Genomic DNA, 23560 nt, shown 5'->3' with positions numbered 1-23560 from the left:
TGAGTTCCGTTCACCCCAGCTGCCTCTTGTCATGAGTTCAGGACATGGGCACACCTTCAGCTGGTCAGGTGGGCAGAATGAACCAGAAGCCAACAAATGAGAGAGCCTGGGGTTGGGAGATCCAACCTCCATATGGACCAGTTAACTTTTTACTCCGGTGATTCTCATCCACAATTGCACATTAGAACCACCCCCTACCTGGGCAGCTTTAAAAAAACCCCAAACCCAGACCCGAAACCAGACTAATTACATCAGAATCTCTAAGGATGGGGCCCAGGTGTCAGCATTGCCCCAAGCTCCCCAGCTTATTGCACTGGGCAACCAAGTGGAGAACCACTGTTCTTTCCTCAGTCACATCCTGAACCTCTTCCTCTGACCAGCATGTCAAAAAAGTTTGGCAATCTTTGTTAAAAAAAGGGGGGGTGGGGAAGGGGGAGAATGCAGCTAGATGGCTGTGTGTTTCAATTATGTTAAAAAAATAACATCTAAAATGTACATGATCCTGAGGGTGAGTCTTTAACTTGGATATTCTCGGCTGTGTGACAGTCTCTTTATGATGTCAGGGCAGGCATCTGTGATGGACCCCAACTAGACCCCAAGGTCTTTACCATCAGGAAGGTAGTTTGGCCAATTGGTTAATAATGTGGGTTCTGGAAGTCAGTGCACTTTCTTAACTAGGGCAAGTTACTAAATCAGTGCAAAGTGCCTGGCAAGTAGTCAGCCTTGTAAAAACTGGAGCCATAAAAAAAAAAAACAAAAAAACTGGAGCCATTATTAATATTATATGGCTTTGTACCTTCACGCTTCCTTGGGCAAGGTAGGTGTCCAATAAAACTTCATTGGGTGAAGGGCATCTGCCAGCACTGTCCAATAGAAATATCAGGGAAGCCACAAATGTGATTCAACTTTGCTAACAGCTACATTTTAAAAAGTAAAGTGAAACAGGTGAAATTAATTTTAATAACAGGTTACTTACTATGTGCAAATATGATTATTTCAACTGTGTAGTCAGTATAAAATATCAATAAATGATTAATGAGCTATTTTACACATTTTTCTCCCTCTGTACTACATCTTTGAAATCTGGTGTGCATTTGACATCTAATTCAAACCAGCCACATTTCAGGTGCTCACCAGCCACATATGGCAACATATGCGTTGGGCAGCATAGGTTCAATGTTTCTTTCGTGTCTCAAAACCTGCACATTGAAAGTGGCCATTAAATGTGCTTCTCTGGGCTGTCCTACCTCCTGACCCCTCACAGGGGCATCCATGCCCTGCAGCCCTTCTCTTGTTCCACTGGAGCCTGTGTTGAAAAAGGTCACAGTTTCTGACCTAATATTGTTAACCTGATCTTTGTGTGAACATCCCCAGGGCTTTGTAAGATCCTTTGACCTCATCCTTGCTTCAGCTTGTGCGCTTCCACCAGAAATTTGCTGCCGTAAGTGGAAAGTTGCATTTTTTGTCTTAATTTTTGTAAAAATATTTGCTTGACCCGAAAGGCAGCCTGCCCAAGGGCAGGGTGGGAAGTTCACAGGAGCCACTGTACCTGCAGTTCTTCCCGCCCAGGCCCTGCCCACTAGGGGTGGCCGCCTCCTGACCCCCGAAGCCAAGCCGCATGAGTCATCCTGGTCACTTGTTCAAACCTCCCCTCTGGTCTCAGAGCTGCTTTTGTTTTTCAGTTGAATAGGCAGCCTGAAACACACACACACACACACACACTCTGAGTGAGCCCGGCCGAGGGCTTGGTTCTTAAGTGGGAAATCATATTGTTTGCTGTAACTACTGTCATGTTCCTCAGCCTGGCATTCTACTGCCATTCCAGAGGGGCCCCTCTGGAATGGCCAGGCCACTCCAGGGTCTCTCTGTCAGGGAAACTTTCTGTGTTTTAACTTAAGGCAGGAAAGGAATTCAGATCCTGACCAAAGGGCAGAATAAGGCAGGAATCTGTCCTCTTGTGACTGGGGGTATGTCCACACCCCCACAGGACACTGAGGCTTCAGTCAGAACTACTGAGCCTCTCTTTATCCTCCCAACTAGGTTTGCGGTCTCTGTATGCAAAATGTACTTTATTCTTTGTCCTTGCAGTGTGGCTTACAGGATCTCATTTCCCTGACCAAGGATCGAACTTGGGCCCCCTGCTTTGGTTAAGCATGGAATCTTAACCACCGGACTGCCAGGGAATTCCCACAAAGGTACCTTTTGATCCCAGCAATACTCAATCATGGTTGCACATTAGAATCACGGGGGCAACTTTTTCTTTTTCTTTCATTTATACATATTTATTCATTCATTTATTTTAATTTTCAGTTTATTAATGTACAGTTGATTTGCAATATTGTGTTACTTTCTGCTATCCAGCAAAGTGACCCAGTTATACATACAGATAATTTCTTTTTTATATTGTTTCCCATTATGGTTTGTCTCAGGATATTGAGCATAGTTCCTTCCCTGTGCTATATAGTAGGACCTTGTTGTTTAACAAGGGGCAGCTTTTAAAATTCCTGATGCCCAGGTTAAAAACCAGACCAGTTAAACTGGAATCTCTTTAGGCCTTTACTCTGACCAGGTGGGTTTATGATTTCCAGTTTCAGCTGGAAGCCTAAGTCTGCCCAGTAGCCCTCCAGGCCTCCCTGTTCAGCAGGCCCAGCCGGTGATTCTCCACCCCCCACTGCCCTCCAGACTCCCATCCTTCTTCCTCTGCCAGTCAGGGTCAGAAAGGACAGAGGTGGGGAGTTACTTTCTCCTGAGACTCCCTGTCCTCACCCATCTTACATCCTTCTTTGCACTTCAGAGAAAGCGGAGACTGAGGCCAACAGGGGTCCCCACCCCGGGAGCCCATCCTTTCCACACCCTCTGTGCTTTGTTTGCCTATAGTTTCCCTGTATTTCTTTCTCAAACTTTTAGTCTGTTTCATAGTCTTTGCACTTTCAACTTACATTCTCGTGTCACTGCCACCTGAAAAATCGGAATCCCTTCCTCAATTCTGTCTCCCTTTCAACTTAGTCTTCTTGGTTTCTCTTCCCTGTGAAGCTTCTTGAAGGAGTCCTTATGGCGGTCTGTACTTTCTCACCTCTCCCCAACTTCCCACAGGTGAGCTCAGTTCCGTCACAATGTGGACACTCCTGATACTCGCCAAGGTCATGGGTGACCTCCTAGACACTAAATCCTTGGCCTATTTTCCATCTTCCTCTTCTTGCTGTTTGGCTGTGTTGATCACCTCCTCTCCCTCGAAATTCGTCTTTGGTCTCCTGTGACTCCTTTTTTTTTTAGTTCTACCACTTTATCGCTACCAACCCATCTCCCTCCACCCTCGTGCACACATGCTCAGTCATGTAACCCCATGGACTGCAGCCCGCCAGGCTCCTCTGTCCATGGACTTTTCCAGGCAAGAATACTGGAGTGGGTTGCCATTTCCTTCTCCATCTTGTGACTCCTTCTTTACTGATTTCCTCTCATCTCTTTGATGGTGTCCTCTTGGCTTTACTCAGCCTTGAGACTGATGTTACCTAGTTCTATCCTTGGCCTTCTCTCTTTGTGAATTTATCTATCCCAAGGCTTCAGCTCCTACCTACATGATGTTAACTCCCAAATCTTTGTCTCCAACCCGGATTTCTTACATGTCCAGCTGTCTACTGGACATCTCCACACTAATACCCCTCTGAACATGTCCAGAATATGACCATTATATTTTTTCCATCACATTTACTTTTACTCTAGTCATCATACTTAACAGTGAAACACTAGAAGTATTACCATAAAAGGAATGCAAAAGGTACCCACTGTCATCCCTATAATTTAGGATTGTTCTCAAAGGACAATAGAAACCTGAATAGAAAAATCTATTCAATTCAATGCCTTATAAGAAAAATCAATTAGAACAACATATATTGGCAAGAAGATAATTGTCATATTTGCAAATGTGGAAAACTCCAGAGAATCACATGAAAAACAAAGCTAATCCAATTAGTAAAGTTGTCTGTTACAAATTAATGACAGACGAGACCGCAGCACTGCTTTATGCTATTGTCCCTTCACTCATTTAAAAATTTATATAGAGCCTACAGGGTGGTGCCACAGCTTCTTAAGCTGAAGAGCTACAGTTATGAACAAAAGGTATGTAGTCTCCGCTCTCATGAAGCCTACACTCTGGTAATAAGAAGTTAGACCTTGTATTAGTGAAAAAGGTCTCACCACAATATAAAATATCTATCTAGGAATAAAGTTAACCAGTAACGTGTAGGACTCAGAATAAAACTATTCAGAAATGTGTTAGTCACTCAGTTGTGTCCAACTCTTTGCGACCGACCCCATGTACTGTAGCCCGTCAGGCTCCTCTGTTAATGGAATTCTCCAGGCAAGAATACTAGAATGGGTTGCCATTCTCTTCTCTAGGAGATCTTATTGACCCAGGAATCAAACTCAGGTCTCCTGCTTTGCAGGTGGATTCTTTACACTCTGAGCCACCAGGGACTCCTCAGAAACATGAAGGGAATCTTTAAAAATGGAAAGAAAAAATAAAAATAAAAATAAAAATGGAAAGAAATGCTATATACCTAAATTCGGAATGAATTTTAAATTTTAATTAAAATTAATGAATTAAATAAATAAAATTTAAATGAATATGAATTTTAAGTTTTGTTAGCTTATTCTGGAGGCATTTTGCTTCAATAAACTTAGAAGCTTAAATGAGAGAAAATATTCAAGAACGTGTTGCAGAGGGTGTAAGCCTTACGCTACCAGTCATTACCTTCTAATGCATGGAAGTAATAACCAAACAAGGTGGAGATGGCATAGGAAAAGACAGGCATATTGATAAGACAGAAAGGAAAGTCTAGAATAAAAAAGAATGTAATTTCTAATAAAGGTCTTCTCGTAATCAGTGGGGAAGAAGAAGGATTAGTCTGTGCTGTGCTTTGCTTAGTCGCTCAGTCCTGTCTGATGCTTTGTGACCCCATGGACTGTAGCCTGCCAGGCTCCTCTGTCCATGGGGATTCTCCAGGCAAGAATACTGGAGTGGGTTGCCATGGCCCCCTCCAGGGGATCTTCCCTGACCCAGGAACTGAATTGTGGACTCCTGCAATTGCAGGTGGAGTCTTTACCAGCTGAGCTACCAGCGGAGCCCTAAGGATTAGTCTAGAGAACGACAAAGAGTTTCATCTTGATACCAAGTCTCACAGGTAGGAGTAGGAGCTGGCTGCCCTGAAGTGCTAGCAGGGCTGTGAGGCCTAGTCTAGGCTCAGCCAGGAGTTCTGCGTTTGATTAGAAATGTCTTCCAGGGGCCCAGGAACAGAAAACTACACTAAGGCACATATTTGTCATTCCTGGATTATTCAAGAAATATCAATGGGATAACTAGCCAGCAATTTGGGGTAAAAAACTATTAGCTTTCTCTACCATATATACCAAAATCAATTTCAGATGGATTAGATTTAAATGTAAAAGATGAAAATATAAAACACTAGAAGAAAAAACAAGATTTTTTTTTTCTAATAATTGTGGTGCGGCAAGGACTTCCCAAGCGTGACACTAAAGGCAGAAACCATAAAGTTAAAGATTGATAGATTTAGCTTCTTAGTCATTAGAAACTTGTGCAGAGCAGAAGTTAAAAGGAAACTGACAAATTGAGGGGAAAAAAATGCAGTATATGATGGATTAATATTTTATTATATAATGAGTTCCTCAATCAATATGAAAATATGACCACTCCAATAGAAAAAAATGAAGAAGATGTTAATAGGTAATTCACCAAAAGAGAAATGCAAACAGCTGAGAAACATAATTTTTTCTTTTTTTTTAATCACCAATAATCTAAGGAACGAAAATTCACACAATGCAATGACATTTGTTTTCACCTGCCAGATTGGCAAAGAAAAATCTCTAATCTGGTTGAGAATATGGGAAACAATATTGGGAAAATCCCTGCTAATGCAGTTTAGCCATCTTGGCTGCAAAAATCCACTCTGTAATGGTTTCTGATTACCTTTTTCAGAGAGCAGTCAAGTTCTAGAAGGTAGCATTTACTGGAGAGATTTGCAAAAAGTTGCAAAAGGAGAAGATCTCTGTAGCTAAGCTATAATTCTGTAAATTTGTGGTTAGCTAGAATATCCTGTCAGTCTGTTAAGTTCTAGTTTCCTTTTCTTATTTTAAAATGTCTCTTCCTAAGAAATGGGTCATGAGTGCTTAGGCTACTGTCCCTGAATAAAGCTTTGACTTCTTGGAGACCCAAATCCCTTGCTAAATTTTTGGGTAAAAATTAGCCCCACCTCAGGTACGTTGAGACAGCCCCCTGCTGGGCACCAAAGTGTTGGCATGAGGCCAGGAGGCCCACCCAGATGGGTTACCTCCTCCCCAGTGAGGAACAGGAGATGCACCAGGCTCCAGCCTTCTGAGCAGGTAAGATCCACCTCATCAGATACATGAAGAATAAATTCTACTTTTGTTACCTTGTTCTGAGAAGGCAGGAATTTACCCCCCCCAAGGACATTTATTTGGTTGGGTGATGTCCTGGGATGATGACATTAAAGATCTTCTTTCACTTTCATTGTGTAATACAGAATCAATAGAATGAAAATAAGATATTATTAATACTATAAATGTGCTAATCCTGTACTTCCCAATGCCTTCCTAGGCCAAATAGGCCCATTCACCTGCTGCTGGTGAGAAATTAAATTAGAGAATTTATTTGACTATAGGTAGGGCAAAAGGAGAGCTTCCCTGGTGGCTCAGACGGTAAAGAATCCGCCTGCAATGTGGGAGACCTGGGTTCAATTCCTGGGTTGGGAAAATCCCCTGGAGGAGGGCATGGCAACCTGCTCCAGTATTCTTGCCTGAAGAATCCCCAAAGACAGAGGAGCCTGGCAGGCTACAGTCCATGGGGTCACAGAGCCGGACACGATTGAGCAATTAAGCACAGCACAGCACAGGGCAAAAGGAAAGGATAAAACCATTAAAACTGCTGATAGGTTTGCCTATATAAAACAACACAAAACTCATGCACGATTATCCTGCAATAAAAAAATAAATGGGAAAAAAACTCATGCACATCAAAAAACTTCAATATTCACAACCCCTGGAATTTAGATGCACATATATTTAGGCTATAATAGATGCACACCATCACCTTGCTCTAGAACAGTTCTCAAACTTTTTGGTCTTGGGATTCCTTTACACTCAAAAACTACATGTTTTTCTTGTGTGTATGTTATTTTTATTCATATTAACTGCCTTAGAAATTATAGCTTATATATTTAGGGTAACTCCTAAATATATAGAATGCTCTTAGAATTATTAAGATAGAAGATATTCATCTCAGGAAGAAAATGTACAAAGGATATGAAGAGGCAATCTATAGAAGAAAAATGTAAATTATAAAAATCATGAAAAAAGTTTCAACATTATGAGAAATTACAGAATGCAAATTCAAATCATAAAGATTTGCCTACTTAAAAAAAAAAGAGCCTACTTATTGCTTAACAACTTAGTAAATGTGAAAAAAAGATATAAAATCGATAACCAATAAGGAACTACTGTACAGCACAGGGAACTCTCCTCAATCTTTTGTAATTATCTCAATGGGAAAATAATTTGAAAAAGAAAAGATAAATGCATATGCATAACTGAATTACTCTGCTGTACACCTGAAACTAATACAACATTGTTAATCAACTGTATTCCAATATAAAGTAAAATTTTAAAAAAGGTAATTCCCAGTGTTGGTGGAAGTGCAGAGAAAAGTACACAGTTATAAGAGTATACTTTGGCAAAATTTTTTCACAGAGCAGTATTTCTACAAGTGTGGTCAGGGACCCATAGGGCTCCTTGAGACTCTTAAGGGGTCTGAGAGGTCAAAATAATTAAAAAAAAATTTTTTTTAGACAATTTCTCAGCTCTGCCAGGCAGTCTTTTAAAACTATTTTCATGATAACACTGAGATGTCATTTGCCATTTTGTTCTCTCTCATTAGTGTGGAGAGCAGTTTTTCAGAGGCTTGTTGTTGTTCAATATCTCAGCAGACTGATGCAGAAGGAGCTATGATACCCCAGAATATTCTATTAAGCCAGGTATTAAGAGGCTCTGCATAAATGGCAAACTGCCACTTTTCTCACTAAACATTTTTTGTTGTGGAAAATACTGTTTTTAATAAAAATATAAATGGGTTCATTATATTTATTTTGAAACAAATATAAAAACGTTTAATTTTTTTTTAATGCTATAATTTCAAGATCCCCTGGAGAAGGGCATGGCAATCCACTCCAGCATTCTTGCCTGGAACTTCCCTGGTGGTCCAGACTGTAAAGCGTCTGCCTACAATGCTGGAGATCTGGGTTCAGTCCCTGGGTCAGGAAGATCCCCTGGAGAAGGAAATCGCAACCCACTCCAGTGTTCTTGCCTGGAGAATCCCATGTATGGAGGAGCCTGGTGGGCTACAGACCATGGGGTCAGAAAGAGTCAGACAGGACTGAGTGACTTCATTTTCACTTTCACTTTCATTCTTGCCTGGAGAATCAAATGGACAGAGTAGCCTGGCAGGCTATAGTCCATAGGGTCGCAGAGAATTGGACAGGACTGAAGCAACTTAGCACAGCACATAATTTCTCAGATGGTTAATATGAATAAAAATAATCCACACAAACAAAAGCCTGTTAGGAATCACAATGGGTTTTGAGTGTAAAGGGATCCCGAGACCAAAAATTTGAGAATTGTTCTAGAGCAAGGTGATGGTATGCATCTAAAGCCTCAAAAATAAAGCTACCCTTTAATCTAGACTTTCCTATTTTGATAATTTTTCATAAGAAAATAGAGATGAATCTCAAGATATTTTTCTAAGTATATTCACCATTGTATTGTTTAAGACAGTAAAATGTAAAAACAATTTAAATTCTGTAAATAGGAGATTAATTAAATTACATCAATGTGATGAAGCACATATGGCTAATAAAAATACTACTATAAAATAGCATCTATTGAGTTATTGCAGTGAAAATGTTCATAGTTGATTGTTAAAAAATAGGATATAATGAAAAAAAAATTTTTCTCAACCCATAGTGCTGAGACAATTGGATATCCACATACAAAAGAAGGAATTTGGATCTGTATTCAGACCATATATACAAGAATTAGCTCAAAGTGAGTGGATCAAAGGCTTAAATCTAAGGTCATGAAGATTTATACTAATGTTTTCTTTTAAGAGTTTTATAGTGTAAGAGGTAGAACTATAAAACTCTCAGAAGAAAACATTAGTATAAATCTCCCATCCAAGTACTAACCAGGCCCAACCCTGCTTAGTTAGTATAAATCTTTATGACTGTAGATTAAGGAATGGTTTCTTAGCTATGACATCCAAAGGCACATCAAAGAAAAAAATAAACTGGGCTTCATCTAAATTTAAAACTTTTTGGGAATTCCTTAGTGGCCCAGTGGCTAGGACTTGGATCTTTCACTGCAGGGGCCTGGGTCTAATCCCTGGTCAAAGAACTAAGATCCTGCAAGCTGTGCATGGTGTGGCCAAAAAAAAAAAAAAATTAAACAAAATTAAAAACTTTTACACTTCAAAAGACACTATCAAGAAAGTTAAGAGACAACCCACAGAATGGGAGAAAATATTTGCAGTCATCTCTCAGATAAGATTCTATTATATAGAATATATAAAGAACTCTTACAACTCAACAGCAAGATAACCTAATTTTTGAGATGGGCAAAGTATTTGAATAAACATTTCTCCAAAGAAGATATTCAAATGACTGATAAGCACAAGAAAAAATGCTCAACGAAGGAAATGCAAATCATTAGGGAAAAACCACAATGAGGTATTATTTCACACCCACTAGGATGACTCCAAAAAAAAAAAAAACAACAGAAAAACTAACAAGCATTAGCAAGATGGTAGAAAAATTGAAACACTTTTTCATTGCGGGTGGGAATGTAAAATGGTACAGCCACCACAGAAAACTATTTGGCAGTTCCTCAAAAAGTTAAACAGATTTACCACATGACCCAGCAATTCTACTCCTAGGTATATACTCAAGAGAAATGAAAACATATGTCCACACAAAAACTTAGAAAGCAATGTTCCTTACAGAATTATTCATAATAGCCAAAGAGTGAAAACAGTTCAAATGTCTATTGACTGATCAATGGATAAACAACCTGTGCTACAGCCATGCAATGGAATATATTCAGCCATACAAGGGAACAAAGTATTGATATGTGCTACAGCATGGAGGAAGCCTTGAAAACATGCTAAGTGAAAGAAACTAGACACAAAAGGTCACATATTAGGTAACTCTATTTATATGAAATATCCAGACTAAGCAAATCCATAGAGTCAGGAAGTAGATTATTGGGAGCAGAGTCAGGAAGGAGTCCTAGTTGCCAAGCACTAGGGTAGATGGGGTGTGTGAGGAATGATGAGTGACTGGTATGGTTTTCTTTTCAAGGTGTGAAACGTTTGGCATAAGATAGTGGTGATGATTACACAATGCTGTGAACATACTAAAACCTACAAAATTGTACACTTTAAAATGGTGAATTTTATGGTGTATGAAGGATATCTCAAAATAATAAAAAGGAAAATAGCATACAAATTAGTGAGAGTATGATCCATTTTTAAAAGGCTAATATATATATTACTTTAAAAGAGTAGTATATAAAAGACTAGAGAATGTTAACCTCTAGTCACTATAATATAGTAATATGGATTTTCATATGTATTATATATTTATGTATGTTCTATAAAACACATATTGCTGTGTTAATTGAAAAATTGGGCAATAAGTTATTAAAGACAAAATAAAATACATGGGATTCTGTTTAAAGTATCTTGAATATTAATTTGATACTAATCTCTCATTTAAATGCTTTATTCTCTGCCATCACCCTCTGTGTTTTTTTTCAGTCTAGCTTTATTGAGGCTTTTGATGACTAAGTCAAAGATCTCCCTTGGTAAATGTCACATTGCACTTGAAAAAATGTGGGTTATTTTCAAATATCTTTGATATTGATACCTAACATAATTCCACAGTGATAAGAGAACAGATTTTGTATGATTTCAATACCTTTATACCATGAAATTTTTGTACCTTGTTTTATGTCCCTGGATATGTTCCAGTGTCTCCTAGTTTACAGTCTACGGGAACTTGAATAGAATTTGTATCCTACTGTTGTGTGAAAATTTATAAATCTTAATTATGTTGAATTGGTTGACAGAGTTTTTCAGGTCTGCTATAGCCTTCTACTTCTCTGTGTATTCGTTCTATTAATTTTTGAGAGTTTGATATTAAAACTCCAACTAAAAAGTTTAATTTATCTACTTAAAAAATTGTAATATATAGTGGAACTATATGGAAACTTGTTCTGTATTTTCCAAGCCTCCTGTAAATCTGTTATTATACTTTTGTAATAAATAAAAAAATAAAAATAAATAAAAGACAAAATAAAACAATGTGCAGACCCTCTGACCATTTAGACTCTCTTGAGGCAATTTTTCTGGCCCAATGGGACAACCCAAAACGGTGGTTAGGGGCTTTCCTGGTGGCTCAGAGGTAAAGAATCCACCTGCCAGTGCAGGAGACACGGGTTTGATCTCTGATCTGGGAACATCCCACATGCCAAGGGTAAGTAAACCCGTGCGCCATAACTACTGAGCCTGTGCTCTAGCGCCTGGGAGCCCAACTACTGAAGCCCTAACGCCCTAAAGCCCATGCTCTGCAACAAGAGAAGCCACCACAATGAGAAACCCGTGCATCACAACTAGAGAAAGCCGGAGCAGCAATCAAGACCCAGTATGGCCAGAAATAAATAAACACTAAAAAAAAAAAAAAAAACAAAAAAACAAAAATGGTGGTTAGAAAGCAGCTTGAGAGCTACATTGTTTGTGCTCAAATACTGGTTCTGCCTTCCAATGGCTCTGTAGCCTTGGACAAGTCATCTCATTGCCACGTGCCTCAGTTTCCTCACCTGTAAAGTGGCATCAGAATATGTACCTCACAGGGCCCTGTGGATTCAAGGAGTTAATTCATTTAAAGTGCTTGGAGCAGTGCTTTGCACACACCAAGCTTTTGATAAATGTTAGCCAGTCCTGGAGATGTTGCTGGCATGGCTCAGGTTGCAGGCTGGAGAATGACCACATCTGACCTCACTGACATCCTGTCGGGAGTCAGTGGGAGAAGGTTCTCTTAAGGACCCACTGAACAAGCCCTGAAAATGCTTTCTGAAATAGAGGTAAACCAACAAATGATGGCATGTGTTTTCATCTCCATGAAGGCAGGTTTAAGAAAGTGTATCTATCTCCCTGCTGTGGCTGCATGGCTCAGGGAAGTGATTTGGGGTCTTCCACCACCTGAGTGACTAACTGGGGAATGAGTTTGCTCTCACTGAAGCAGAGCTGCCTCCGTTCCCCACCAAGATATGCTCAGCCTCGAGGCAGATGGCTGGAGTCTTATGAGGCTGCCGGGAGGAGAAGGTGAGTCATCCTCTCCTTAGTGTCCAGGGGACACTCAGGGGAGCCATAGCCACTTCGTAGAGCCCTCACTGCCAGGGCCTGAGAGCGGGGCAAGGAAGGTGTGGGGGCCTGGGTCTGCTGGTGGGATGGCTTACTCCGCCTGCCTGTGTGTAACCTTCCCGGGCGCGGACCCCTGTGCCTTCCCCTCTGCTGCCCTTTCTGCTTCCCCATAAAGTCTAAAGGTGCCAGCACCTTCAGGGATGTTCAGAGCAAATGTCTCCGGTAGTTCCTTCCTTTCTGCTTTCTCCTCCATCAAGTTATCCAAAATGCCAAGATGGGCTTGTTGCTGCCAGGTTTTTGTTAACTTGCCTTTTTCTTAAGAATGTTTACAGAAGGCATGTGTGTCGAAAGTCAGTCCTGTGGCAGGAAGAGAAGCAGAGGTAGGTGCCCACGAAAGCAGTATCATTTCCCAAGGCAGCCATGGATATTATCTTATCCAGTTATCTCAGATGAAGGATTGAAATCCAGAAAGGTGAGCAATTTGTCCAAAATCACCTAGAGCCAGGACTAGAACTCAGGTCTCTTGCTCATCAGTATAAATTTCCTTGCAGAATTTTCATGCTAAAAGAGCAGGAGCCCCAGAACCCAGGAAAGTAATGAACAGGACAGCCAGGGACAGATTATGAAGAAACAAATGCTTTTCCAAATGCAAGGATGTCCAAACAGAATGACTTTGTAAAACTGTAAGAAGCTGGCAGGCTTTGCACTAGTGGGAACAGATCCCAAAGGGTCTGGAAACTCCACTGAATTTGGATTTTCTTTTGAAGACCATGGGTGAAGGTGGGACTTGATGGCCTTTAAGCAAGGGAGTGATGTGGTCAGACTGGAATCTTCAGGTGGCTAGGCCAGGCAAGGTGGCCAGAGGACTCGGCAGTGGGCAGCTTCTCTGAAGGTGACTGCCTATTTATATGTTTGGCTGGGTGCTGTCTTTTTGGCAGGAAGTGACAGGCCCAGCAATGCTGGACCGTATGTGGTTCACTACTTGGGGTAGCTGGGGGGTGGGGTGAGGGTGGTGGTGGTGACGTGGATTCAGCTCACAAACCTCAAGCTCTTGGCAAACAAGTGACAGAGAATAAGTAACTGCTCTAGGGGGTGAACCCTAAAATGGTGATGTACTACCCAACGGTTCAGCTGGCTGGGGTGGGGTATATGGTGGTGATATATGTGTGCAGAGTGGGGCAATGGAGGGCATAGGGGTTGGGGGAAGACTAGCCTTCTAAATACAGGGAACAACTTCAGGGGTATGACACAACAGGTGCTTGTCAAGCTGTTTAGCCTCCTCCAGACTGTGGCAGTGGCTGTGGCCTAACAGCTGGTGGTAGGAATGATGGGGCTGTGAGAAGAAACACAGCAACTGCAGAGGGTGTGCATCCATTTTCAGTCCTCAGTCCAGAAAAGAATGGGATGGGCTCAAGCTGCCCCAAAGAGAAAGGGGAGGACTCTTTAAGTGCGAGTGCCCGTAAGAGAGGGGACAAAGTGGATTCAACTGTGACAGTCAAACCTGGGGAACATCTCACAGTCACTGCCCCAATGCTCTATATTTAGTCTTCTTAAACCTGCAGCTTTCATTTTCAGCTTTCTACTGCCTCCTTATTACTTTGCCTTTAGTGAGGTTGCATTCAAAAACAACAACAAAAAGAGACCTTTCCCCCAGTTTTCCTCCATCAAGTTATTGTCCTATTTCTTTTCCTCCTTTGTACCAAGCATTTGAGCCATCTACACTCCTGTCTTCACTGCCTTGGTCCCCAGGCCCTCCTCTCCTGCAGCAATCTGGCTTCTCTGCATCTCTCTTCTGACATTGTTTCCTAAGGATACTCATGACATCAAAATTATCTTCTCCAGTGTCCCCTTTAATCTCCAAAATGACTGGAAGAAAGGGGATACAAAAAACTATTAGAAATTAGACTTATCTTATTAACATTTATGTTTTTTATCTTTTCCAAGCCATATTTCAAATTATGCATGTATATAGTTTATAAATAAGCATAATGACTACAGACACAATTTATTGATAAATGAGCATGTAATAAGGACTTTTTCTAAAACGGGTACACTTTAAGAAAATATTTGGATGACTGGGTTTCAAGATAAAGCTCAAACCCTTATTTTGGCATTGAAAGCTGTTTATAATTTAGTCTCAAATGATTCCATGACTTCTCCACCTCCCCTTCCCTCCCTTACCAAGTACTGTGCTCTAACTACAATGGGCTATTACACATCTCCCAAGTGTACCAAAACTTAGGGTTTTAGTTCAAAGTATTTTTGCACCTAGATGTCCAATTAATCTTAAATCTTGCAATTACTGCCTTATTGTCACTCCACTGGCCTTGAAACTTTCCTCCTTGACCATTTTCAAGGGTGCTATTCTGGTTTTTCTCCTGCTGCCCTTATTTCTTCTTCTTTGGCTGCGTCCTTCATATTCATTCCAGAAGTACTTACTGAGCCCTTGTTTATGTCAGGTATGGTGACAGGCACTAGAAACACAGCAGTGAACAATTAGACTAGATCCCTTTACCTCCAGGTTATCCCCCAAAGCTCAGGTTCTAGCCCTTTCCTCTCCTTGTCTCCCTGTAGCTGATTCCCTTTGTCTTTTTTTTTTTCAGTTTGTCTTCTATTTCAAGCTACTTGTTGAGTATTTCTACCTGCAAATAACTCCAATCACCAGGTCTGACCTCTCATTCCATACATCGTTTTTTCTTGCCTCCTCAGTTTCAATATCTCTTGCATTGGCAGCCCCTTCTATATGAATTTCTATTGATAACTACTTCCCTACCAATATTAGAACCTGCTTACCTGAGGCATTTTTCTTACTGCTGTTCTTGCCTTTATTCTAAGCTGAAAGTCTTTCTATCCTATCCATTCTTGCTACCTAAATCATTCTACAAATTACTGTCAGCTTCGCCTTTGAAGCAGTGGGAAGGATGGTTTGAGGAAAATGAGGCCTACTTTTTAAAGGGCATTGGAACCATTCCCCCAGCAAGTTTCAGGGACAACTTACAAACCATTTAGCTTGGTGTTTCAGGGTCTAACATAATTATCCCCTCGTATTCTACACAGACAAGAGCTCATTATTTCTAGAAGACATTGAACCCATTTCTGGGTCTTTGCTAGGGTCTCCCTAACTTATCCTGGCCCAAGACAACTACCTTCTCTGTTTATCACTTAGTAAACATTGCTTTTTTTCAATATTTCTTTGCCCAAAGAAATTGTGGGCAGAAATGGGCCTTTGGCTTTTCACAATCTATAGTGAAGTTTACTGTCTTGTAAGCACTGTTCTGTTTCACACATGCTTTCCCCACCCTCCCCCCACCCCCAAACCCAGGAGATGCTAATTTCAACAGCTCCGTCTTATACAGAGCTTAAGTAATTCACCCATGGCCACAGTGGCAGAGTGCAAATTTAAATTCAGGTTTGACTCCAGGATTTGTGCTCCTTGTGACCACCTGCCTGACTTCACAGTAGATATGAAGTACATAATAGACCCCAATCTTACCTCCAGGGGCCCTGGGAACCAGGTCTGTACCTCCGATAAAAGATGCCCTGCAGAGAAGAAACCTCAACAGGCTTTAAGGTGGCTAACACTCCCCTCCCACAGGGATTTCTCTGTGATCTCCCACATTGCCTGGTTTGAACTACACACTTTGGCACCTAATTGTATTTTCCTAATCTGCTGTTTCTTGTGTGTTTTTGCCTAATAGTAGAAAAATTTCCTCCTCTCATCAGGTTCAGCCTAGAACTACTGGCTGACATGAGGCTGCTAGGCCTTTACAGCAAAATCTTCCTTCTCCACCGGTGAAGAGAATTAGCGGCACTAACTCTGAACCTTTCGGAGTCTTGTTAAAAATGCGGTCTTCTGATGAGATTTGGGGTGGGACCCAGGAATCTGCATTTTTAACATTGAGGTCATTCTTCGGCGGTTGTCAACGGATCAGCCTACATTCCTGCCAGTGTGGACTGCCCCATTTAGATAGAATTATTTCCTGGTACAATGACTTCTCTAAACATTGCACACAGTTGAAGAATTATTACCTGGGTCTCCTTTGTTTCTGGATACGCCACTTGGCAGGTGTAGTAACATCCTGACAGGCTGCTTGCCACAGGTGCTATGTTCGACACGTGCGCCCCGCTGGTACCATCCCCCTTCAGTCCTGCTGCCCTCTATGCCTACCACCACCCTGCAGCACCTACCCTCTCCCATGCCCTTAGACCCACCCTAGCCCCCTTCCCTTCCCTCCACCTCAGCCCCTCCCTTCACCCCCAGGCCAGCCCTTCCCTCCCCCACCTCTTCTCTGGGCCCCCCAAGCTCCTCCCACCTCAGAACATTTTTTTGTTCCTGGCTAAGAGTTTTGCACATGGGATTGGGGGTGGGGCTGGGGCCGGTTGGACTAGAGGACACACTACCATTCATCAGAGGTCCTACAGAATGGGCATACTCTTCCAATCTGAGAAAATCCTCATTTTTTTCTACCAGAGAAATGGGCAGAGGCCTCTCTCTGGAACCTAGCTGGAGGGATGTCACTCTCCAAGAGAGCCTTCCATCTCTGCAAACACCCCAAAGCAGGCCCAGCCTGCCGGGTTCCTTTGTTGGGACGAGAGGGAATGGAATCTTACCAATAAGATGAAAAGGGCTGGAGAAAATACCAGGAACGGGCCCACCTTTCTTCCTACAAAGGCCTAACGCTAAAAGGGGAGGAAAAAAAAGGCACCAACAAAGAGTTTAAGATAGCAGTTCCCAGCTTTTTCAAATATGAAGCATTTTTTAACCAATCCATTTTTTAATTCTTAAATTCTTGACATTACAGAACTAAACTGAAATTTATTAACATTCCACTCTTACATTTCTTATCGACAAACAGAAATAAAATTCATGAGCCAAAAACCCAAAACAAAACTAAAAACAGGGAAAAGCTTATAAAACTAAATATGGATCCCAGCATTAACAGCTGAACAGAGAATGTGATTTTTAAATTCTTAGCGGATGATAAAGTTGTGGAGAAACTGAACACTTACAAATTATTTAAAACCTGGAATCACTGACCAGAAATTACACAGTTGGATCATGGGAAAACAGCAGAAAGGGTTATGAGAGAACCTACACTGTTCTAGCTGCACCCCATGCCCTTCTCAGAAGAAAGCCTGGCATTGATTAGATATTGGGCCAGACTAATACTGGCAGCAGAACCAGTGATAGTAACCTGCCTACCAGAAGAGCCTTCCACTGGGTTGGCAATTTTGATCTGGGCCCCGGACATCTGGCGGATCTCATTAATGTTGGCGCCTTGGCGCCCGATTATGCAGCCAATTAAGTTATTTGGAATGGTGAGTTCATGGGTGGTTTGAGTAGATGCATCCAAACTTGCCCAATAGCCTTTCACCTCTGGAGAGCTGGAGTCAATTCCGGCGAATCCGGTCCCGCCGTGCATCATGGCAAAGTGAGACTGTTGTCTTGCCACCTGGTTCAGCTTGGCCAGATCGAGCGGAGAAATGGTGTGTTGTCCTTGAATCGAGTAGGCATCTAGAGGTGGTCCCTCCAGGTCATGGGTGGCATGGGGGTAGCCCGCAGCGTCGCTGCACCGATCTTGGCCGCCCGCGCAGATGACTGGAGAGCTGGCCGGCATGGGCTGGTACGGAATGGTCATGACTCTCCCTTGCGGAGACTGGGAGAGCGTCTCCAGCATGACCAGGCAGATCTGCTTGACACACTCGGTGACAGACTGCGGCACGCCAGCAATGGTGATGGCCCGCTCGGTGGAGTTGGGCAGCATATCCCCCGCCACCTGGACCTGGGCCCCGGTACTCTCGCGGATCTCTTTGATCTTACACCCGCCTTTCCCAATCAGGGAGCCGCACTGGGTGGCCGGCACCACCAGCCTCAGGGTGACCGGGGGCCTGCTGGCCGCCGTGCTGTTGGTCATGGAGCTGTTGATATCTTCTTCCAGCTTGTCGATGATCATAGCGAAGGCCTTAAAGATGGCATTGGTGGGGCCGGTCAGAGTGATGATTCTCTCCGGGCAATTCCCCTCCGAGATGTTGATCCGCGCGCCACTCTCCTCGCGGATCCTCTTAACCGACTCCCCTTTCTTCCCAATGATGCTTCCTACTTCCTTTCCGTGCATAAGCAGCCGAATGGTGAGAGTCACATTTAGTCCACTTTCAGTCACACCGGCATCCATGGCGAGCGGCGGGCGGCGTTCGGGGGAGTTGGGCTCGTTACGTGGTCAAGTCTTTGGTGGCTGGCGGGGGGAGGGGAGGTGTAGGCCCAAAACTGCCGGCGCGAGGCGAGCGAGGGCCGCGGGAGCGAGCGGGCGCGGGCGGGAGGCCGCGGCGTCGTCGCAGGGGCGGGCGGCGGCGGCGGAGGGGGCGAGCGGGGCCGGGAGCGGCGGGCGGGCGGGTGGGCGAGGGCGCGGCGGTGGCGACTCCGGCGGCAGCCTCGGCGGTCTGGGCGGGGCGGGAAGCCCGCTTTCAACCCCGCGTACCCTCTGACCCCGGAAGTGCTTGCTGCGCAGGACCCCTTGAAAAAAAAATGAGGACCCATACTTTTTAGGTCACAAGATTGCGCCAACCCCAATAGAGTGGTTTTTTAAAAACCGTCTTAATAGGCTAGCATTGGAAATAAAGCCCCAGTGGGCAGAAGCTGTGATTCCGGCAAAATTTTAAGACGAACATGTATTTTATTAACCCCAACAAGGCGCCGGCAAACGTTTGGAAATGGCAGTGTTGTGCTTGAGAGCGACACATTATTTTCCCGCCGTACAAATGCGGTTTGAGTGTGGAGCGACACGGGCAGCCCTGGCCGTAACTGCAGGCGGCTGCTAGGACGCCGCGGGTTTAAAACGTGCGCGTGAGGAGACCAGAGCGCATGCGCAAGGGTGTGGGGAGGACGGGAGGGGAAGCCGCGGTCTTCCGGGGGGGAGGGGAGGCGAGACGAGGCCTCTGGGGCGGGCGCCCGCTCGGGCGGGCACGTGGGGCCCCTTCGTCCTCAGCGTCCGGGCGCCTCGCGCCAGTCCCCACCCCCGCCCCGGCCCTGTGGCGGCGGCCGGTAGGGAGAAAGACCAAAACCTATCTCGCGCCGCCGCCATCAGAGTCGCGGCTATGCTGATGGTTTCTGTGAAGTGCTAGAAACGGGGCCATAAAGAGAATGGCGTCCATTTACATAATGCTTTGTCTGCATTTTGCAACTCTTCGTTAAGCCCGCAGAAACCCCACCTCCTACGCTGGTGTCGTTTTAGTCGCTGCCGCCTCGTCACACGTTTAAGACAATGGCGTGCATTTATCCGGGCTCTCAGGGGGTTCCTGCGGTTTCCCCCGCGTGGGTTACGGTCCCGCTGCTGCCTTTCGGCCCTTTCCCCGCTCAGCGCAGCCATCGCGCCCGCGCTGTCCGGGGGCGGCCCCCAACTGGGCCCGCCATCTTGGAGGACCTTTCCTGAGGGTGTGGAGCCGAGCGGCCCTCCCGCTAAGGAAAGGTCGCTGGGGCCGTTGGTGCGCCAGTTGTGATTTCTGCCCGTTCCCTTTTCCTTCGCTTGAGCCAGACAGAACAGGCCGAGTGCGCGGCGTGCTTTAGGATCTCTTAGGGAAAGCGGCTAACGTGGCGGTTCCTCAGTCCCCCTCCCCTTCCCTGTGGGGGTGGCCGCCATATTTGCTGAACACAAAATGGCGACACGTGTCCTGGATTCGTCCCAACGAGAAATTGGGGTCGGCCTGAAAACTTTAGAATGCGCCCCTCTCCCAGCCCACCCACGGTATGGGGCCTTCTCCGCGCAGCGAGTGCTGTGACCACAGTGGGTTGAAACCGCGTAGGCTGGTCCCAACCTCAGCGGGGAATTTTTTTTTGTTTTTTAATATTTATTTGGCCGCGCCAGGTCTTAATTGCGCCATGTAGGATCGTCAGTCTTCATTGCAGCATACAGGACCTTGTAGTTGCAGCATGTGGACTCCTATTTCCCTGACCAGGGCTGGAACCGGGGGCCCTCTGCATTATGAGCACAGAGTCTTAGCCACTGGACCACCAGGGAAGTTCCATCAGCGGAGGAATTTTAATACATTTCTCTCATTAATTTGCAACAGGGCCGCGATTAATTGTAGAAAGTAGGCATCATATCCAGTCCCTAGCTCGTTATGTTTAATAATGAATGGATAAGTGGGGACGCAGTACCAAAACATTTAGCAATCATAAAGGAATGAGATGAGAAATTACTGCTTTCCTAGACTTATAAGATAGGCCGTTGTCCTGGAGAGATAAATAAATGGTATTATAAAGTTTCTTTTTTATAAAAGCAATTTCCATGAAGCGTGTAAGATACCTAATGACCTTTTTCATAGGCCAGCTTGGCCAGTGAACCTCAGTTTACCTCAACTGTTAACTTGTAGACTAGGAGGGACGGACATTTCTTGTGTATTTACCAGTGCTAGATCCTCGGCTAACCGTTTTACTGCATACTGTCTTTAATTTTTACGATGATTTTCTGAAGTACGTGTTCTCTCTCTTTTTAACAGATGAATTCATTTAGGCCAAGAGAGATGAAGTGACTAATTGAAGGTCACACAGTGTCCAGGATGGATTCCAGACTTTCTGATACATTTATTGGTGAGCACATTTTTCAAATTTTTCTCTAAGTCAGGGTTTTAGAATTTAAATACTATTTGGACGTTTAGGTGAGCTTGTCATTTAAAGGAGCCCCTCAGGTAACTTCTTGATGCGTAATCATCCCCTGTTTGTATCTGTTTGGGAATTCCCAGTTTTTCCTGGTGTGAGCTATACCTGTCGGGCTCAGATGCCTTTTCTTTTTTAAATGTGTCTGGATGAGACTAGAGAGAAGGAAGTGATTCAGCCCTGCATGAAGGCTCAAGTATCTGTCAGTCCGGCCTGGTCTCTGGCATATTTGAATTTACCTGGCTCTGTGGGAGCAAACAGTTTCTCTGTATGACTCATTTGCTTCCTTCAGCTACACATGGGCATGATTTCCCCCTTCTCCACCCCAACCTCCACCCAGGTGAAAATAAATAAACTTAACTCTGGCGCCAGGCCTCCATTTCTTCCCAGATATTGACTGAGTGTGACAGTGTTAGATAAATCACTGTCTGTGGACTTTTCAGTTCATTGTAACAAATAACTTGTGGACCAAGCAACAGATATGTGCCTAAATAGGGCTGTGTTGTATGGGTGGAGAGAAGGCTTTTTGCTTCTTTTCACTTACACCAGTCTTGTGTATTAGACTCTCCGAAGGGCCTTCATATTACTTTAGATAGTCCCACAGTCAAATTTAATAGATATGTACATAACAGTAACAATGACAGTTATAGCACTAAGTGCTTACTGTGTGCTGGGCACTATTTGAACTTTTATTTTGTTCATTCTTTCAGTGGTTCTCACATTTTTAAAAGCAAACTACTATGAAAAATATGTTTTACATAATAACCGAAACATATACAGACATTTATATAAAGAAAAAAAATTTGCAAAAACTACCTAGTCATACTACGTGTAGTGTACTCTGGTAATTTCTGTTCTCTACTTTTAAAAGAAGGAGATGCATGTCGAACTAAAGAGATGAAAACCTTGTTAAAACTTAGACAACAAAAGGAGTAAATTACAATTTACAAAGTAATTATAATCAAGAATTATCCTAAAAAAAAAATTAACCTGATTCAAAGCATTCTGGTGTCTGCCACCTGTTTCTTTTTCCTAAAGAAATTTTATCCACTGGTCTTTCTTCCCAAGACTGCCTAGTGAAGTCGCTCAGTCCTGACCGACTCTGTGACCCCGTGGACTGTAGCCTCCCAGGTTCCTCCGTCCATGGGATTTTCGAGACAAGAGTACTGGAGTTGGTTGCCATTTTCTCCTCCAGGAGATCTTTCCAACTCAGGGGTTGAACCCGGGTCTCCTGCATTGTAGGCAGGTGCTTTACCGTCTGAGCCACCAGGGAAGTCATAAGCCTTTTCTTCCAGATTTCTTTAATCTCTTTATGTCTGGGACTTTACCCACCTTCCCAACAAAGCCTTCCCTTTCCCAGCTCTCAGCACCGACCTCTTCAGAGTCTTATAGCCCTTCCCTTGGGTAGCCCACATTTAGCTGTTGATGAAATTGTAGTGTGTCTTGCTGTTGGTAATGTGTTTTAAGGGCCTCAGGTGTTTTGGGTGATCCTGAGATCAGGCAAAGAGGGCATTGGATTTGGGAATTGGTGGCTCTGACCCCTAGCTCCAGCTCTGCCACAGGCTAGCTTTTAGACTTCTACAGTCAAGTTCATTTATCTGAGCCTCAGTTTTCCCATCTGTAAAACAGGAGAGTAAATGCTCTCTAAGGCCCCTTCTGATTCTGTTCAGATGATCTGAGTTATTTATCCCTGGGAGCGAGGGTTGTGTAAATGTTTTACTCATGTACAGTAAATTCTCCACTTCCTTCCTCAGACCTGCACTATCTTGTGGATATGTGAATGAATTCCACACCTCCCATTTTACAGATGAAGCCACTGAGATACAGAGTAACTGACTAAATAGTCACCACCCCACCCCTGGAGCCTCACATGACTCTTTCAGGTTCGTTAAAGGGTTTAACAAGGTTGGGAAGGTGAGTCAGGCTTTTACTTTAGAAATTGAAACGTAGAATTTTTGCTTCCTTTGACCTCACGTAGATATGTTATATAAAACTTTTCAAGGTGTTAATTAGTCATCCCAGTCAGTTTTGCCAGTGAAAGACCCATCTTTCTTTGGGTCTTTGGATCAGAGTAGTCAAGCGACTTGCCCAAGGTTACACAGCTTGTTAGGACCTCAGCTGGGGCTCTTGACTCCTAATTGTGAATTGTTCCTTTTCTTGGCTTCTCATACTGTGTCACTGACTTTTACACATGGGATAACTTTGTCTAAAATTCAAATGTTTTCTATCCAGTCATTATTTTTCTGTCCCAGAACATCCAATTCGTTTATGTTAGGTTCCTGACACTTTTGGTTCAAGAGACTCTCCTCTCTCTGGTTCTCTAATGTTTACATTTGTGGATTTGGGAAATGGTGGGAATAAGACTTAAGTTCCCTTGGGGCAGGGACCATTTTTTCTTTTTCCCTCTC

The 23560-nt window shown here is 43.5% G+C and overlaps 1 protein-coding gene and 2 long non-coding RNA genes across 21 annotated transcripts in view; 1 reads left to right on the top strand and 2 right to left on the bottom strand.

Moving 5' to 3' along the window:
* The window catches only part of LOC110127552 (uncharacterized), a 113640-nt gene that overhangs the window by 29346 nt on the left and 60734 nt on the right, over positions 1-23560 (top strand). For 14 of the 19 annotated variants that reach the window (XR_011492883.1, XR_011492938.1, XR_011492881.1 and 11 more), the window contains exons 1-3: positions 19989-20241; positions 20996-21086; positions 22907-23035. This is a non-coding gene — a long non-coding RNA (uncharacterized lncRNA). The other 5 variants (XR_011492929.1, XR_011492930.1, XR_011492926.1 and 2 more) reach the window with 5 other exon arrangements.
* Positions 14492-16649, bottom strand: LOC139037162 (uncharacterized). Its single transcript, XR_011489999.1, has 2 exons — positions 15996-16649; positions 14492-14976 (listed from the first exon to the last, which is right to left on the bottom strand). It is a non-coding gene; the product is annotated as an uncharacterized lncRNA (long non-coding RNA).
* PCBP1 (poly(rC) binding protein 1) lies at positions 17219-18905 on the bottom strand. The gene has a single exon (XM_020877823.2). It carries the CDS (start codon positions 18673-18675, stop codon positions 17605-17607), a length of 1071 nt encoding a protein of 356 aa, XP_020733482.1. The 5' UTR covers positions 18676-18905; the 3' UTR covers positions 17219-17604.

Source organism: Odocoileus virginianus, chromosome 2 (assembly GCF_023699985.2).
Source record: "Odocoileus virginianus isolate 20LAN1187 ecotype Illinois chromosome 2, Ovbor_1.2, whole genome shotgun sequence".
Classification (NCBI taxonomy): Eukaryota; Metazoa; Chordata; class Mammalia; order Artiodactyla; family Cervidae; genus Odocoileus; species Odocoileus virginianus.
Note: the sequence above shows the minus strand (reverse complement) of the source record. Positions and strands in the feature narration are given on the sequence as shown.

Bases quoted from the DNA above. Each gene is read 5' to 3' on its own strand.
- PCBP1 (XM_020877823.2), bottom strand. From the start codon at position 18,675: ATGGATGCCGGTGTGACTGAAAGTGGACTAAATGTGACTCTCACCATT.